The sequence below is a fragment of the Ahaetulla prasina genome, chromosome 14, assembly GCF_028640845.1.
Source record: "Ahaetulla prasina isolate Xishuangbanna chromosome 14, ASM2864084v1, whole genome shotgun sequence".
Taxonomy (NCBI): Eukaryota; Metazoa; Chordata; class Lepidosauria; order Squamata; family Colubridae; genus Ahaetulla; species Ahaetulla prasina.
In genome coordinates, this window is record NC_080552.1 from 3,646,963 (window position 1) to 3,664,355 (window position 17,393).

The window sequence follows — 17,393 nt, forward strand, 5'->3', positions numbered from 1 at the left end:
GCTTTGCTGGCTGAGGGATTCTGGGAGTTGAAGTCCACAAGTCTTAAAGTTCCCAAGGTTGGAGACCCCTGCTTTAATAGGACTGAGAAAGGGCTCGTTAGGCTGAGAGCACACCCAGAGGCGTGGTGGGACCCCACTTGTCTGGCCTAAAGGAAAAGGGTCTAAGAGCCTGGAGGTCCAAGAGAGGCATGCAACCTTGGAGGGCGGGGGCGGTTGGTGTCTTGATGCTGCTCCCTCTGCCTTTTTCAACTTTTGCAATTCTGAACCTTTTAACTCTTTTTAACTCTGCTTTTGATTTTTTTTTTAATTTGAATTTATATCCCGCCCTTCTCCGAAGACTCAGGGCGGCTTACACTATGTAAGGGTACATAGTGTAAGTGTACATACACTATACACAAAGTGTACATACACTGTTTATTTTTTAAAAAAACGATGTCTCTTTTTATGCTTTTTATTTGTAAACTGCCCAGAGCCCAATAGGTGAGACAGTGGTGTAGAAATTTGATAAATAAAAATAAATAATTTAATAAGAAAGCATGTTCTGATTCAGCCCAAATATCGGGAAAGGCTCCATATTAATGGAATCAAACAGAGGGACGTGGTCAAGAAATCGTAGAGCTGGAGAGGGAAAATTTGGAGAACCTGAGTAATCCAGAGAAGAGTCTTCGGTAGAAGATGACACAGAAAATAAGACTGTGGCAGGGAAAAAACTGCCCTCGTTTCTTAAATCAATTATTTATGTTCCAAACCTGGAACATGGTGCACAATTACTAACAGCTATAACAATAGCACTTAGACTTATGTACCACTTTCACAGTGCTTTACAGCACTCTCTAAGCGGTTTACACAGTCAGCATATTGACCCCAACAACCTGGGTCTTCATTTTACTGACCTCAGATGGACAGCTAAGTCATCCTTGAGCCTATCGGGATCGAACTCCTGGCAGTTGGCAGAGTTAGCCTGCAATACTGCATTCCAGCCACTGTGCCACCAGGGGTCACCACTAAACGGATGAAGCCCCGCTCGCTTCCCACTTACCTTCTTGCACACGGATTTGCCGCAGTTGTGGGACCCCCAGGGTGATACCCGAGCTTCCCTGGGCAGACCGGTTTCGGTACAGAAAGGGCAACAGTCCCTGCGTGGTCCAAAGCCAGAAGTCATCGGATCTGCACCAACACGATGGAGGAGGAAAAGGAGAAAGCAACAGTACTCAGAAGATGCTCGTCCCAATTTCAATGCCCCTCGGGTCCCTGCCAAGCTCCATTCTCCCTTGGCTGGAGCTGCACTTCCCATCCTTACCCTCCTACCCTCTCCTCCTGGGCCCAGAAGGGGGTCTCCACTGCAGCCACTGGATTCCGGGCCCAATCTAAGCCCTCCCTGCCTGCTCTGCCATGGGGGCCAAGTAAGGAGACCCAGCCCTCTGCCGGGGGTGAAGGGGGTGAATGCCTGAACTGTGCAACTGCCCCCGCCCCCCCTCCACTCCCAGGGCTGCGCTCTCTGTGTCTGCACAGCAGAGAAGCGGGGCAGCCCTTCCATGGGTCAAGCTGAAATGGACCTATTCGCCCACATTCCCAATTTCACTGGCACCTTTTGTTTGCGCTATTCGTTGGTCAATTTGTCTGGACTGCCCAACTCCAAAACTATCAAAGAAACAAATGTATGTTTGTTCAAAAACAAACATACAAACAAACGTGGCAGGAGACAATATAGGTTCCAGTTCTGAATGTGACCTCCTAGCCTGCCCAATGAATCCCCACTCAAGGTCCGGGAGAAAAAAATGGGTTTTAGGGACTGCTTGTTGTGGTTCACCAACAGCCTGCGGAGTTGGCAATGGAGTCAGACAGTGATGAGGCTGAGGAAGAACGTGGGCCAGTCCTGGAGGCTGGGGAAGGCCCAGATGAGGTCTCTGCATCGGAGGCAGAGGTGGGGCCAGGCCATCGGAGAGTGATACACAGACTCCAGAGCCTCCAGAGGCTGACAGTAGTGAGGCAGAGGAACAGGAGGAGCCTGTTCCTAATGCACACGTGAGAAGAGCTGCCAGAAGGCAAGAGCAGCTCAAGCAAAGTGGACAATTTGAGAGGAGGGCCAAGAGATGACTGGCCCCTCCTATAAGACTTAAAAGACCAGCAACAGCGTTTGGGCTCTTTGCTGGAAAACAACGTTGATAGCTTCGTCTTGTTGCATTTGTATCAGTGTCTTCTGAACGTTTGCCAAGAAAGGCCTTTGCCAGTTTGCATAATTGGATCAAGGTTGGTGATAGGACTGAGGAATTTGTGTTGGGGGGAATTTGCTTTAATTTAATTGAACTATGCTGAGAATAAGTTAATTCTCAGCTGTTTGAATAAAGTTTATTTGTTTTTGCACTACTTACGTGGACCCGGGTCACAAGACTGCTTGAAGAGGGCCAAGATGGACAAGAGAGGCTGCTCAAAGGAAGGGAAGGTGTAGCTGCTCAGAAGAGTCACTTCCAGAATCCTGCTAGACATAGCTGCTCTATTGACGGACGCAAAGCCAGCCAGCCCAGTCAGAGCAAACAGGATGGCAGAGGCCCTCAGGGACAGGTGGTCCCTTAAATACTGAGGCCTGGATCAGGCAGGGCTGAGAGGTGAGAAGAACACTTCGAATTGCACCTGACGCCAAGTGGCAACCAGGGCAGCTCAGGACATAGTGAGATGGACATTGTGAGGCTTGTCCATCTCAGTTTGAATCCTCTCCCCACTTGTCCCAACTGGAACGGGACAGAGAGAGCAGGAGAACCAAACTCAGATAGTGCCTCCTAGGTTTTGATTTCCTGCGGTTGATCCAGAATGATACCCACAATCAAAGATATCAAAGGTCGTTGAGTTTCAGGAGGGCCAAGACGGTTCCGCCATCCGCATCCCGGTTCTACAAGGTTCTTGAATGAGCCTGACCGATGCTGTCTCCAGAGCTGAAAAACCACTCCCACCCTCTTCTTCTGCAGTCTTAAAAAAAAACCCCAGACATTGGTCGTTGTTGCATGTGACCTGTTCTACAGGCACCTACAGAGTGAGGAAGGATATTCTGTGGACTGCAGATCCCTAGGAAGGGACTGGTGAAGCTCAGTGGAGGAGCATCAAAACGCCTGCAAAGCTAAACATGTAAACAGTAGGCCATGCAGCAGAAATACCTCTTAATCTCCAGGAATTGCCTGATGCCAAGCTGCTGCTTGATGGACTTTTGCAAAAGAAACGCCTGGCTGTTGTGTGAAGGCCCACTGTAGTTGGTGAGAAGGACGACCAGCAGGAAGAACATGTAGACAAAGCAGTTCTAGGAGAAACAGAGAACGGGGACTTGCCATTCAGCTCAGAAGAGCCCAAAGCAGCCCCTGCAGACAGGATGCCTGAACCAGTCTGTTCTGCTCTGGTCTCTTGCACGCCCACCTTCTCATGGGCTCCCCTTGAAATCAGGACGTCAGGGATTCCTGCTGCCAGCCAGGAGGGGGAAAGACATCAGAGGCCCCATCTCCTCTTTCTCCTCTCATTGGGCAGAATCCCAGGGCTCAGGTCTCCCCTTCCACATGACCCCTTCCCCCTTTTCACCTTGAGTAGGTTGTGTAGAAGCTTGACTTTTCTGGCCTCCTCTTTGGCCTGGAAAAGAGCAAAGCCCTGAGGGGGCCGGACCTTCCCGATCTTCTCTGAGACGTGTTCCACAACGGGTTGTTCCACCAGAGTGTCGTCCTCCTCGGGGTGCAGACGCTTGGCCACCAGAGAAAAGTAAAGGGCTTCCAGGAGGATCTGCAGGTACAAAAGATCAAAGCCCTGGAGTTGGAGGTGACGTTGCAGATCACCTAATGCGACCCTCTGTCAAGGGAAGATCTGATGAATCAACACCATTACTGTTCTAGAGACAGCTCCTGCTCACAATGTTCTGAACAGAGACTCAAGGATTCTTGTTGGACCACAAGGGGAATATGCTCCAGACGCAACTGCCCACAACAATCTCTGTGTATTGTGCCAGTGTTTAGATTCCTCCCCCTTCACAGAACTGGCTCTCTGCTCTTCCGGCTTGGATTGTCCCAAGCAGAAGTTAAGAGGCTGGTCTGTAAATAATTCAGGTCCAACCAGGAGCCGCAGGACGTCATTGTAGATTTTAGAAAGAGCCGGCATGGTCATACTCCACTCAGTATCAAGGATGCAGCTGCAGAAGTGGTCAACAGTATTAAGTATCTGGGAGCGCAAATAACTAACAATCTGAAGTGGTCTCTCTGCACGTCATCCTTAGTAAAGTGTGCAAACCAGTGTCTCATTTCCTACGTCGGATGAGGAGAACACATCTTTCTCATGTCCTGGCCACTTTTTACAGATTGAGAATGTTTTAACAAACTGCATCTCTGTTTGGTTTGGTGGCAGCAGTGCCTCTGAAAGTCCATACAGAGAGTGGTGAGGACAGCGGAGAAGATTATAGGAAGCTCGCTTCCCGTTATTCAGAATACTGCTTATAAGTGCTATGGGCTTAGAGCTCAAAGCATTGTTAGACACACCCACCTCACACCCACAGCCTGTTTCTGTTGCTCCCCTCTGGAAGGTGTTTTCAAAGTATCTGTAGCAGGACTACCAGATTCTGTAACACCTTTGTTCCCTGTGCCATCTGTTGCAGGATTTGTTTTTCTCGCCATGTACATATATCCGAACTAGACTGTGTTGTTTCTCTGTGTCATATAATATATTTGGGTATATGCATAATTTTCTATTTATTTACTTATTCTGTCATGCCTACGTAGTGTATATTAGAAGTGGGGACCCTTTGAGAGCTGTATGCAATGAAATTTTATTTTCATGTATGCCGATTAGTGTGCATTCAAAGTGACAATGACTATTGTAATATGACTATTATCTATCAGGGAGCTTCCCGAAAACCAAATATGTTTTGAGTTGCAACAGAAGTTCTCCACAACAATTTTGACAGCTCAGTTTTTCTTGAAGGTGGGAGACAATGGGCAGGAATATTTGTTGGATGCCTACTCAAATTTTAGCAGCACAAACAAACAAAAGATGGAACGTGAAAACAAGGGGGGAGGAAAGGAATGGAATGCAGCCAGAGAGAACGGGAACCAACTACCAGAGGGAACCTAGAGTGATCTTCTAGGTCTCGTCTTCTGCCAGGGCTTACCTTGAGGGGTTCCCAGAGCAAAAAGGAGGAGAGGAAGCTAAAAATCCCTGAGATCAGCCACATGAGGGCCACGCTGGAGCTGAACCCCACTCCGATCCACACAGAGACCCCAAAGCAGACAAGGAGGAGGAGGAGGCTGATGGCGTGTGCCAAGTAGGAGCACCAAGAGGGCAGCAGGCGCTTCCGGAGACTGTGGTCCACAACTGCAGGCAAGAAACGGGGTGGGGAGGTAAATCTTGGCACAATGCCCCAGGTGGCCCAGGAAGGTAAGAGCCACACTGAGCAGAGCCTTCAAGCCACAGAAGGTGAGATGAGGCCTGCAGGAATCTAAATGCTTTCACGGAGTAATTTCAGCATCCTACAGGTATGCAACAAATGTACGAAAGATATACAAACTTTTTTGATTCCCTGCTTGTGGATGCCCCACCAGGGCAAGAATTTAGGGTTAGGGCTTATTTAATAAAGAGATTGAAGAGTTACACCTGAGTTGCAGGAAGAGGGAAGCAGATGCTATCTAGGAAAAAGCCCAACCCAGCTCAGCTTCTGGATGGCAATTCTAAAACCAGGGTCCCACCGGAAAGGTAGCTGTGAGACCCCCCACCCTGCAAGTTAAAAGCATCAGGTCTTTGCAGGCCTTATTCGGAGGGGATGCGGGAGGCCTGAGGACTTCGTATTTTCTCAGGTGGGCCATGGGGCCAGAACTAGGTTACCTGTTCGGGTTGATTTGGCAGAATGATTCAGTTCCCGGCCAGGGACTGCTACGCTCTGGCCTTTCTCGTTCAGTCTCTGCAACACGATCGCTTCCAACTTGTCCCCCGGCATGTTTGACCTACCAGAATAATCCAATGCAGGAAGAAACTAAGACTTTTCAGGTGGGTCCACTCGCCTCCCAGCCCAGCTTCCTCCTAATTTAAGATTTAAGATTTTGGTCACCACCTTTAAAGCGCTCCATGGCTTAGGGCCCGGGTACTTACGGGACCGCCTGCTGTTACCTCATGCCTCCCACCGACCCGTACGCTCACACAGAGAGGGCCTTCTCAGGGTGCCGTCCGCCAAACAATGTCGGCTGGCGGCCCCCAGGGGTAGGGCCTTCTCTGTGGAAGCTCCTACGCTTTGGAACAAACTTCCCCCTGGTTTACACCAAGTGCCTGATCTTCAGACTTTTCGCCGTGAGCTGAAACGCATTTATTTATCCAAGCGGGACTGGATTAAAAGTTTTTACTTAATTTTAATTGGGGTTGATTACTTTTAGGAAATGGGGTTTTACTATTTTAATCTGTACTTTTAAATTATGGCCTATTTAAATAAGTTTTTTAATTAGTTTTTTACTTTGTTTGATATTTGTATTTTATCGGCCTGTAAACCGCCCTGAGTCCTCCGGGAGATAGGGCGGTATAAAAATTTGATTAAATAAAAATAAAATAAAATAAATAATTCACCAGGTGGGAGGCCAGGCGCAAGCCAGACAAGGAAAATTCTATGCAATGCACCATCCCCTTTTCAATATGTTGTATCACACACACACACAAACTCAACCCAGAAAAGTGGGAGAGGGTACTTCTGAGAGCTTCCCACCCCCAAACACATCCCTTCCCCTCCCCACAGACTTACAGCCCAGAGAGGAGGTCCGTTTCCACCTTGGGGTAGCTTCCCGCTTCCTGAGGTTGAGCGATGCCACCATTTCCATCTGTAAGAATCTGCCGTATCAGATCTTCATCTGTTATGGGAAGAACAAAGCGAGTTCTCAGGGCAAATGGTACCTCTGATGGGTGTTGTGGAAGGTGTGTGTGTGCGTGTGTGTGTACGTGTGTGTGGCAATGGCACGGTCTGTCTTCCTACTAGGTTCACAAGACCAAGCGTTCCACCATACCAACAAGAAGAAGGCATTGCACAATTGCTGGGAAGGGAGCCCTCCCCTGTGAAACACAATATCCTTCCACCCAGAGTGAGCAGGGGCAGGCCAACCTCTCTGGACCCTGCGTGGAAAACCCTATGGAAAACTTGGGAGGGGAGGGAGGAACGATCAAGACACTTGACCATGTCTCCTCCACTCTGCTAGAGAGAAGTTCCTCTAGGATGGTGTCCAGCACAAGTCCGAAAGCTCAGAAGACGAAACCTCTGGTCCCAGGGACTAACCCAGATTGGATCCTGCAACATTATTGTGGGACAGATAGAGTCCACTGAATGTCAGGCCTGCCCAGTCGAGTCTCTCAGGAAAGTGAGACTCGCGACTCCATGTAGTTGAAGCAAAAGGACTTTTCCTGAAAGAAACTGGTTGTAGTAAAATCCTTTTGCTTCAACTACATGGAGTCACGAGTCTCACTTTCTTGAGAGAGTCGACTGGGGCAGGCCTGACATTCGGTGGAATCTGGTGTTCCTGCCCAAAATACAAAGCTATTCTTTCCAATTCTCAATCCCTCCCCCCCACCTCCGATAGGTTACAGCTCCCTCAGAGGCATCCAAGTATGCTGCGTTAAGTTGGTGACAGTTGGTCAACAATCTGACTAACGAACCCCAAAGAAGTAGACACTCTCGGGATCTTTGAATTCCCCAAAGTATAACTTTATTGGATTCACCATCTCGGAACTGCAGAAGTAAAACCAGCTCTGGTTTCCCCGCTCAAAAGTTCCCTTAGTTAAACAATAGGTTCCCTTCCTCCCGATCCCTGCGTGTTCACATTGTCCAATTATAAGACTTCCTTTTGTTTGTTATGGGAACAGTCCATGTCTCTGTCTAACACCTGCAACAGGGACCTTGGCAAGATTCAGGCTTTCATGGTCCGTAGATGAAAGCTTAGCATTCCATTTCCCCCCCTCCCCGCTCCCCCCTGAATGGCAAGATGAAAGCGATAGAAAGTCAGAAGTAAAGCGTTTCTATCTTGACACAGTCCCCCAGCCAGTTAATGTGATGCCAGCAAGATGTTTTGAGAAACTCTGAGGTGTCAAACTGGTAACATTCCTTTTGTTCTGACCCAGATCCCCAAACACTTTAACACAAAGTGAACTTAAAGATTCCTTTATTAGGAGCGCCAGCAGCCCCGACAAAAAGTTTATCTCGCAGGCTAACAAGTCTGTCCGGCAGGGAGATGAATAGTTGTCTGCCACATCTATTCATCTTTTATCCCCAGAACTAGGGCAGGGCTTCACTAGGAGTGGTGTCTCCCAAGGACCGGCCCATAGATTTCTACTGCTCTCCTCTCCTCTCCTCTGCCATCTGTGCATTTGTGCATCAGGCACTGAACCCAGCTGTTCCTCCTCTTTCTCATCAGCCACCTCCAGACCTGGAGGCTGTTGACTCTCCTTCTGAGGGCTGACAGACAGCCCAGGCTCCCCCTATCTCTCTCTCTCTCCCTCTGCCAGCTCCATTCCCTCTTCCCCCTCAGAGCTCTCAGGTTGCCTTGATGCTGACCCTGACTCTCATTCAAGATCCTCCTTGTCTGATTCGGCTGCTGGAGGGGCCAACAGCCACCAAGCCACAACACCTTTCTCAGGCCAAACGGCCTTGAAGAGCCTGGTACAAGCCGGTTTGGTGATCCGGTCTTCCTCCATTGTCACTCCCCCGCTCCCTATATCCCACGTTTAAAGTTATAGTAATAGCATCCAATAAACCCCCGTCCTCCCTCCCCCACTCCTGCCTTTATGGCAGGGCACCGGCAAGGTACCAAGCCGGTGATGGTGGACCTGACACCTTCATTCCTGTCTCCTCTGCACAAGCTGGTCTGCAAGATCCTCTTTAAGTCCTCTGGGTGTCGCTGTCAGAGGGATCCCTCCCTCTTTCTTTCTTTCCTTCCAGTCTGAGAGGTTGGGGGAGAAGTGCTAAAATGTTTTGGCCTGGCCTCCTGATAGGGGAGAAACCCCCTTCCTGAGTACTCTGGAAACTCTTGGCAGGTCGAGGTGAAACAGGAAGGCCCACTGCACTCAATACGGCTTGATTTGGCTCAGCAAAGGTCAACAAACCAGTGTTTTAAAACCTCAATTTAGCGATGGGTGTGAATAACACGCGAAGTTCAAGAGTTTTTCCTGGCTCTACATTGCAAAGCCCTTTCTAATGCAGAGATATCCTAGAAAGAGAACACCTGAGGGGGCTCCGGGATGTGGTCAAAAAAAGGGCGTGATGGTGCAGTCAAGGTTCTGCCCTTTTGTATTGTGCGCCACACACGATGCATATAAAAGTCTGATGGCGCTTCAATCTCCATGCAGATACCCTGAGATCCTGTCTTGTTCTTTCTCTCGTGGCCCCTCTTGATTCTTCACACAAGGTCCCCATAAGGGCCAGTTCTACACCAGACGTCAAAGTCCCTTGCAAACCTTTTTTTTTTTTAAATAGTACAATGTTTCGCTTTTATCCTTGTGTTCCAAGGTGAGTCTATCCATTTCTGCACAGCTGAAAACTATAAAATCTGGGTAAAATTCTATGAATGGTTAGATAAAAGGAGAATAGCTGAGACAAATGTGTAGTGTTAGACTAGAAATATATATGTTATTATAGATAAACGGGCATGTGAATTGTATAGAGAGGTATATGTATGTATAGATATCTATAATTATATAGAAATAAGGTATACATTATTATTATAATATTATCATTAGTTTATTATGTATTAGGTTAAAGTGTTGGAAGATGCTTGGAACCAGTGATGTCATATCTATGTCCAATGTTTTTAAATTTGAATTATTAATAAAAAAACTTTTAAATTTTTTTTAAAAAAATCCCTTGTAAGCCCTCTCCTCCCCCTCCTTACCGGAAGCAGAAAAGTATCTGGCTTGAGCCTGGGGAAAGGCCGGCGTCAGGCCGTCCCCCTCAGGGGCCAAAGGAGCCTCCAGGCCGAGATGACGACTGGTCCGCCCTCTTTTCAGCTTCTGGATGGTGTTGCCCATGATGGATGGGTCATTGAGCAGGTCTGGCCAGTTGACCAGGGCTTCGTTGGACTGCCACCGGATCAGGCTGGTCCCGGACAAAAATTGAACACAGGGAAGCTGAGAGCTCCAAGAACTCCAAGGACGTACAGCTCTCTGGCTGCTTCCCATTCCTCCAAATCTGATCTCAAGGTTTGTACAGGTAGTTCTCGACTTAACGACTGGTCACTCAATGAGCTTCGAAGTTATGACGGATTCCCCCAAAAGGTACTTATCACCCAATTTTGAAGTTCTGATAACCGCAATCCCTTCCCCTCCACTGGACAGTAAAATGGGTCCTCACTTTACTGACCGCAGAAGGATAGAAAGCTGAGAAAGCTAAGGATGGAAAGCTCAGAAGGATGGAAAGCCAAGTCAACCTTGAGCCTATCGGGATCGAACTCCTCGCAGTTGGCAGAGTTAGCCTGCAATACTGCATTCTAGCCACTGCGCCACCAGGGCTCACCACTAAACAGATGAAGCCCCGCTTGCTTCCCACTTACCTTCTTGGATTTGCCAGGGTGATACCTGAGCTTCCCTGGTCAGACCGGTTTCGGTACAGAAAAGGCAACAGTCCCTGCATGGCCCAAAGCCATGCAATCCCTTCCCCCTCCACTGGGTATTTGGCAACCAGCTCAACTTTGTGGCTGTTCGCAGCATCCTGAGTTCACAATTTTCAACATTTTTTTTGCCAGTTTTCAGCATTTACTTCTAATTTCTGGCAAAAAAAATCCCCCACTCGCTGGATAAAACAGGTTTGCTTAACGACTGCCACATTCACTTAAAGACCATTACAAAAACAGTTGCAAAATTGGGCACGGTCACGTGGTGACCTGCTTAACGACCACAAAGACTTAACACGGTAATTCTGGGCTCAATTACAGTCCTGGGCTACGTCTCTCAGCCATGTTCCCATATGACTACATTCTATTTTCAAACAGCAGGTGGCAGCATTGAGCCAAGCTTGGCTGTTCTTAAAGGGCTAAGCTGTTGGTAAAGAGAAGCCAAGGACGACCTACCTTTTTGAGTCGTCCAGGATCAAATCGGTTTTGGTTTCCTCTGAAAAAGCCTATAAAGGAAGAGAGAGTGAAAGGGACAAGTGTTTAGCCCATCGGCTGCCCTTCAGATGCCCTTTCTAGACAAGGACAATCGAGAGGATCCCGTCATATGGCTTGAATGAGTGTCACACCATTCCCCTTTAGAATAGAATGGAATAGAATTTTATTGGCCAAGTGTGATTGGACACACAAGGAATTTGTCTTGGTGCATATGCTCTCAGTGTACATAAAAGAAAAAAAAAACCTTCATCAAAGGTACAACTTTTACAACACAATTGATGGTCAATATATCAATATAAATCATAAGGATTGCAGCAACAAGTTATAGTCATACAGTCATAAATGGAAAGAGATTGGTGATGGGAACTATGAGAAGATTAATAGTAGTGCAGATTCAGTAAACAGTTTGACAGTGTTGATGGAATTATTTGTTTAGCAGAGTGATGGCCTTTGGGAAAAAACTGTTCTTGTGTCTAGTTGTTCTGGTGTGCAGTGCTCTATAGCGTCGTTTTGAGGGTAGGAGTTGAAACAGTTTATGTCCAGGATGCGAGTGATCTGCAAATATTTTCACGGCCCTCTTCTTGATTCGTGCAGTATACAGGTCCTCAATGGAAGGCAGGTTGGTAGCCATTGTTTTTTCGGCAGTTCTAATTATCCTCTGAAGTCTGTGTCTGTCTTGGTGGGTTGCAGAACCAAACCAGACAGTTATATATATATAGCCCGACCATGTTGCAACAACCCTGTGAGGTGGGCCGGTGAAGATCGGCTGAGGCTGTGGAGGCTGACCAGCTGCGCACGTGCGCTGCTTTTATTCATTTCAGTACATATTTCCCATTTTTTAATGTTAGCGAGGGCTTCAGACGGCCATCAAACAGGAGATTGGACAGCCGTTTGGCCCAAATGGTGTAGGATCTCCTGCTTGAGCTGGAGGTTGGACTAGATGACCTCCAAGCTCCCTTCCAACTCTGTTATTTTGTTATACCCTATTCCTGTTCGGTTTGGAAGCATTACTGCTTCAGACAGGAAGGCTGTGCAGAGAGTGGTGAGGACGGGATTTCCTTCTATGAGACATGGCATATAAGCGATGCTTGACTAAGGTCCAGAATATTGTCTGGGATGCCACACATCCTCTCCATGACTGGTTTTCTTTGTTACCTTCTTGGAGGGGGTTCACAATATCTGAAGCAGAACAACTAGATGTAATAGCTTTATTGAGTGTCTTGTCCTATCCTGTCCTGTCCTGTCCCTCATGGCTTGGGACCAGGTTACTTAAGGGACCATCTTCTCGGGTGGTTTCTGCCATCCAATTTGGTTGGACAGGTTGGGCAGGGGTCCCGCCAGTCAAAGAATAGGGACAGGAGACGTGCCTTCTCTGCTGTAGCCCCCGCCCTCTGGAACATTCTTCCCTCAGAGTTGAGGAGGACCCCAACTCTGTTGGCCTTCCATAAGGCCTTTAAGACCTGGCTTTGTGCCCAACCTTGGGGCCCCTGTTTCATAGCTATATTGCCTCCCACCGACCCGTACGCTCTCACAGAGAGGGTCTTCTCAGGGTGCTGTCCGCCAAACAATGTCGGCTGGCGGCCCCCAGGGGAAGGGCCTTCTCTGTGGGAGCTCCTACGCTCTGGAACGAACTTCCTCCTGGACTACGTCAAGTGCCTGATCTTCGGACCTTTCGCCGTGAGCTGAAAACGCATTTATTTATTCAAGCGGGACTGGCATAATATTAATATTTATAATATTTTTAATATTTTTAATATTTTAAAATTTTAACTGGGGTTTTATTATTATATGGTTTATAATTTTAAATTTTAAACTTTTAAATGTGGCCATTTTTTCTAAATATGCTCGGTTTTAAATTGTCGTTTTAATTGTACATTTCTGTGTTTTTTATCTTTTGGCTGTACACCGCCCTGAGTCCTTCGGGAGAAGGGCGGTATAAAAATTTAATAAATAAATAAATAATAAATAAATACATCTATGGTTTTTTTCCCCTCAGCTTCTCTCCCTCCCTCTGTCTTTTGCAATGTATTGTGATTGTTTTTAATTGTTTTATGAAGGTTCACCACCCAGAGTCCCTTGCTAGAGATGGGGGAGGGGGTTAATAGAAATTAACGCCTGGCTCCTTCTTTGCTCCCTCCAGGAAAAGCTATCTCTGAGAGGGTCCCTGAGAAGATGGCTTCCTGGCCAACCAGAAGGAAACACTGCAGAGGCAGAAGAAAAGATTCCCAGGACCTGCTAAAGGTTGCATGTGGGCGTGGAGAGAAAAGGAGAAGCCCTGATGCTCCTCACCTCTGTCCGAAGGCCAGGGAAGGTGATGAAGGAGCTCTCCAGAAGCGATGAGTCCAGGTAGTTGTCGATCTCCAGGGACTGCTGGTCTGAATGGGCCAGAGATTGGCTGATGTTCACCTGCAGGAGAGAAGGCTGCTTGAGGGAGGGAGCCGGGATCACCAGGCTGGGGGAACAGAAATTTAAATCGGCCTCAATTTGTCCCAAAGGTGCTTTTTCAAAAGGCAACTGGACTTCGTTTTTCCTTGAAGACATTTTTCTTCTCATCCAGGAAGCTTCTTCAGTTCTGAATGAACGGGTATAGAATTCTACCAGAACTGAAGAAGCTTCTTGGATGAGAAGTGAAACATCTTCAAGGAAAAACCAAGAAAGGCCCGTTTTCTTTTGAAAAAGCACCTTTGGGACAACCATGACTGGGATGTCTGAGAATCTCCATAGGCATCTTCCAATCAGCTTGCTTTGGGTTGCATCAAAGTCATTTTAAAAGCAACAGTGGGGAAGAGCCAGATGGAAACTAATCGCTGATGTTTTTATGGGTCACAAAGCTGCTGCCAAACATGTCAGAGATATGAAGAAGATGGCATCGAGCAGGAATTCAGCTGTTCTTCCCCAGCCAGAATGACCTGTCTGATAGACCCAAGAATTACCGAGCTCAGGTCGCTTATGACAAGTTAAGGCCAGTCCTGGAAGCTGCCCTCAAACAAGAGGAAAACTGGCTGAAACCAGCAGGTCCCACTTCTGGAATTGGTAGAAATTGAAGGTGGGGGGTGGGGGGTGGGGAAAAGACCCCCTCCCACTTCTCAATCTTTAGGGCACATTTGTGGAATAGAAAAATGACTCTGATCAGGCAATTTGCTATCTCTCTCTCTTCCTTCACATTCATTTATTTGAGATTGTCATTACCTCCTAGAGATCATTTGTTTCTTAGATTCAAATACCCTGGCAGGTAACAATATCAAACACAGAAAAACCACCCAGAAACATAAAACACATACTTGAGGAAAAAAACTGCAAAAATATCATACAGTCAACACGACCAGGTAAAAGGAAGGTAAGGTACCTACACCAGACAACAAGCTTAGCATCCAGAAAGATCTTGACGGACTTGAACAATGGGTCCTATCCAACAACATGAAATTTAATGTGGAGAAAAGCAAAGTTTAACACTTAGGCAGGAAAAACCAAAAGCACAAGTAGGGATTAGGCAAAACCTGGCTCAAAAACAGTAACTATGAGAGGGACCTTGGAGTCCTAGTGGACGATCACTTAAATAGGAGCCAGCAGTGTATGGCAGCAGCCAAAAAAAAAGCTGATACAATCCTTGGCTGTATAAACAGAGGCATAGAATCAAAATCACGTGAAATATTAGTACCACTTTATAAAGCGTTAGTAAGACTACACTTGGAATACTTCATCCAGTTTTGGTCACCACATTACAAAAAAGATGTTGAGACTTTGGAAAAAGTGCAGAGAAGAGCAACTAGGATGATTACAGGCCTGGGGACTAAAACATATGAAGAACAGTTGCAGGAACTGAAGATGTCTAGTCTAAAGAAAAGAAGAATTAGAGGTGACACGATAGGAGTATTCTAGTACTGAAGGGCTGGCACAAAGAAAGGCGGGAGGGTCAACTTATTCTCCAGAGCACCAGAAGGCAATACAAGAAAAAAATGGATGGAAACTAATCAGAGAGAGAAGCTATTAGAACAAAGGAGAAACTTCCTAACAGTAAGAAGAATCAACCAGTGGAAGGGCTTGCCTTCATAAATTGTGGGTGCTCCATCATTGGAGGTTTTTAAGAAGAGACTGGACAGACAATTATCTGAAATGCCATAGGGTCTTCTGCTTGAGCAGGGGGTTGGACTACAAGACTTCCAAGGTCCCTTCCAGCTCCATTCTGATTAATTGTAGTCCTTCAAATTCATGGAAGACTAACATGACCCCTAGATGGGATTCTCAGTGTTTGTGTGTGTGTGTGTGTGTCTGTGTGAATACATATATGCATACACACACACACACATATCTATATCTATATATATACACACACACACACTAACATGACAATATGTATATACGCACATTCTCTGCTAAAAATAAAAGTATAATAAGTAAACTGCAAAATCTCCGGACTGTGTACACAAGATTTATAAGCCAACCGGCATAGATTACCATTTTCAATGTCAGTGCCCACTTAGGCATTTCTTTAGATTAAAAATATTTGAAGAAAGTTGGACAAATCAGCTTAAGAACTTTCATAATGAATGCTGCTGCTGTTGGTTTATTGCCCTTATTTTCCAAGGCATCAAAATTGATGCAACATAGAAAATTAAACCCATTGCTATTTTTAGCTGCCAAGTTTCTTATTACAAAACAATGGAAAAAATATTTTTTCAATTGGCACATCACAGTTTAAAAATCTGGAAAATTGCTATAAAAATTTAACCGTTGAGACCTTGGAGATTCCTGTAGTGTCAACAACGGAAAGTGCAAGTATCACAAGACAGCAAATCCCAACAACTTTATTCCAAGCAGATTGAAGTTTGAGCAGCTTCTGAAACTAAATATCTTTCAGAGTTGTCTGTGGAGATTCTCCATCATCCGGGTCCTGGTTGTCCCAAAGGTGCTTTTTCAAGAGGCAACTGGACTTTCTTTGGTTTTCCTTGAAGACATTTCGCTTCTCATCCAAGAAGCTTTTTCGGCTCTGACTGAATGGTGGAAAATGGAAGGATTTAGCAAAGAATATAAACCTTTCCATTTTCTACTAATCAGTCAGAACTGAAAAAGCTTCTTGGATGAGAAGAGAAACGTCTTCTAGGAAAAAGTCCAGTTGCCTTTTGAAAAAGCATCTTTGGGACATCTTTAAGAGTTGGGGGGCATTGTGGAACCCCTAAACCAAACCTTCCCTGGCCATTCTTTTGGACTCCCCAGGTAGCAGGGCTGTTCTGAACTCCACACGTGTTTTAAATGGACTCTCTTCCATTTGTTACCTTGCTTCGTGCCATCCGGAAGAGGAACAGGAGAACTAGGTACAGAGGATAAACCACCAAACTGGAAACCAAGCCAACCAAGATGGTCTCGCCATTAACCGGGATCAGGGTGGAGATGGGCACCTGACTAAAAACAGAGCAAAAAAATTATTATTATTATTATTATTTATTTAATTTATATACTGCCCTTCTCCCGAAGGACTCAGGGCGGTTTACAGCCATGGTAAAAAGCACAAATCAAAAAGTTAAAAAAGCATTTAAAAACTAATTAAATTAAAGGCTGAAAGAATTATAATAAAACTATATTAAAACCCCAATAAAAAACTTCATTAAGCCAGCCCTGCACGATGGAACAGAAAGGTCTTTAGCTCATGGCGAAAGGTCCGGAGATCAGGAAGTTGACGTATCCTCGGAGGCAGTTCATTCCAAAATGTCAATTGAAAGCTGTTTGTCTTGTCTGTTAATAAAACTCCAGAAAGGTACTGGAGTAGACGGTACTTTCATATAAATGCTGTGTATTGTCCTAAATCAGGGGTCAGCAACCTGCAGCTCTGGAGCCGCATGGGGCTCTTTTATCCCTCTGCTGCGGCTCCCCATCGCTCAAAATAGGCGTCACGACTGCCAACGTGCGACACCCGCCGGCCTGCGATTTATTGAGCTTTTCAACCCCCGGTAGGCCAACCATGGATAAATCCAAGAAAAGAAAAGTTTCAGAAGAAAAAAGAACGTTTAATTCAACCACGTAGGCTAGTTTTGTGGCCGCTCAAGAAATAGTCAGGCACGGGAAGGGTTTTGTGGCTCCCGGTGTTTTCTTTTCTGTGGGAAAGGGGTCCAAACGGCTCTTTGAGAGTTTAAGGTTGCAGACCCCCTGCCCTAAACCGTTAGGTAGAAAGGAACTTTTCTGCATCCGAGGGAACCTGAGCACCAGCTGCTGTTTTAGGAATCTTTCAACCCCATTATGTTGGGAGAATAAAACAGGTGACTCAGATGATGGCGTGTGAGATTTAAAAAATCTACAAATGTACAAACTTAGGTT

At 46.3% G+C, this 17,393-nt stretch overlaps 1 protein-coding gene across 10 annotated transcripts in view; it reads right to left on the reverse strand.

Moving 5' to 3' along the window:
* PKD1 (polycystin 1, transient receptor potential channel interacting) overlaps nucleotides 1-17,393 on the reverse strand; it is a 231,275-nt gene that overhangs the window by 57,267 nt on the left and 156,615 nt on the right. For all 10 annotated transcript variants that reach the window (XR_009152066.1, XM_058156873.1, XM_058156874.1 and 7 more), the window contains 10 exons: nucleotides 16,358-16,484; nucleotides 13,374-13,490; nucleotides 11,046-11,095; nucleotides 9,873-10,075; nucleotides 6,743-6,848; nucleotides 5,842-5,960; nucleotides 5,132-5,334; nucleotides 3,562-3,756; nucleotides 3,150-3,289; nucleotides 1,040-1,167 (listed from right to left, as the gene is read on the reverse strand). Coding sequence is in view for 9 of the 10 variants with exons in the window: in XM_058156873.1 (XP_058012856.1) it covers nucleotides 1,040-1,167; nucleotides 3,150-3,289; nucleotides 3,562-3,756; nucleotides 5,132-5,334; nucleotides 5,842-5,960; nucleotides 6,743-6,848; nucleotides 9,873-10,075; nucleotides 11,046-11,095; nucleotides 13,374-13,490; nucleotides 16,358-16,484 (1,388 nt within the window). In the remaining variant the exon portion in view is untranslated. The remainder of the gene's footprint in view (nucleotides 1-1,039; nucleotides 1,168-3,149; nucleotides 3,290-3,561; nucleotides 3,757-5,131; nucleotides 5,335-5,841; nucleotides 5,961-6,742; nucleotides 6,849-9,872; nucleotides 10,076-11,045; nucleotides 11,096-13,373; nucleotides 13,491-16,357; nucleotides 16,485-17,393) is intronic.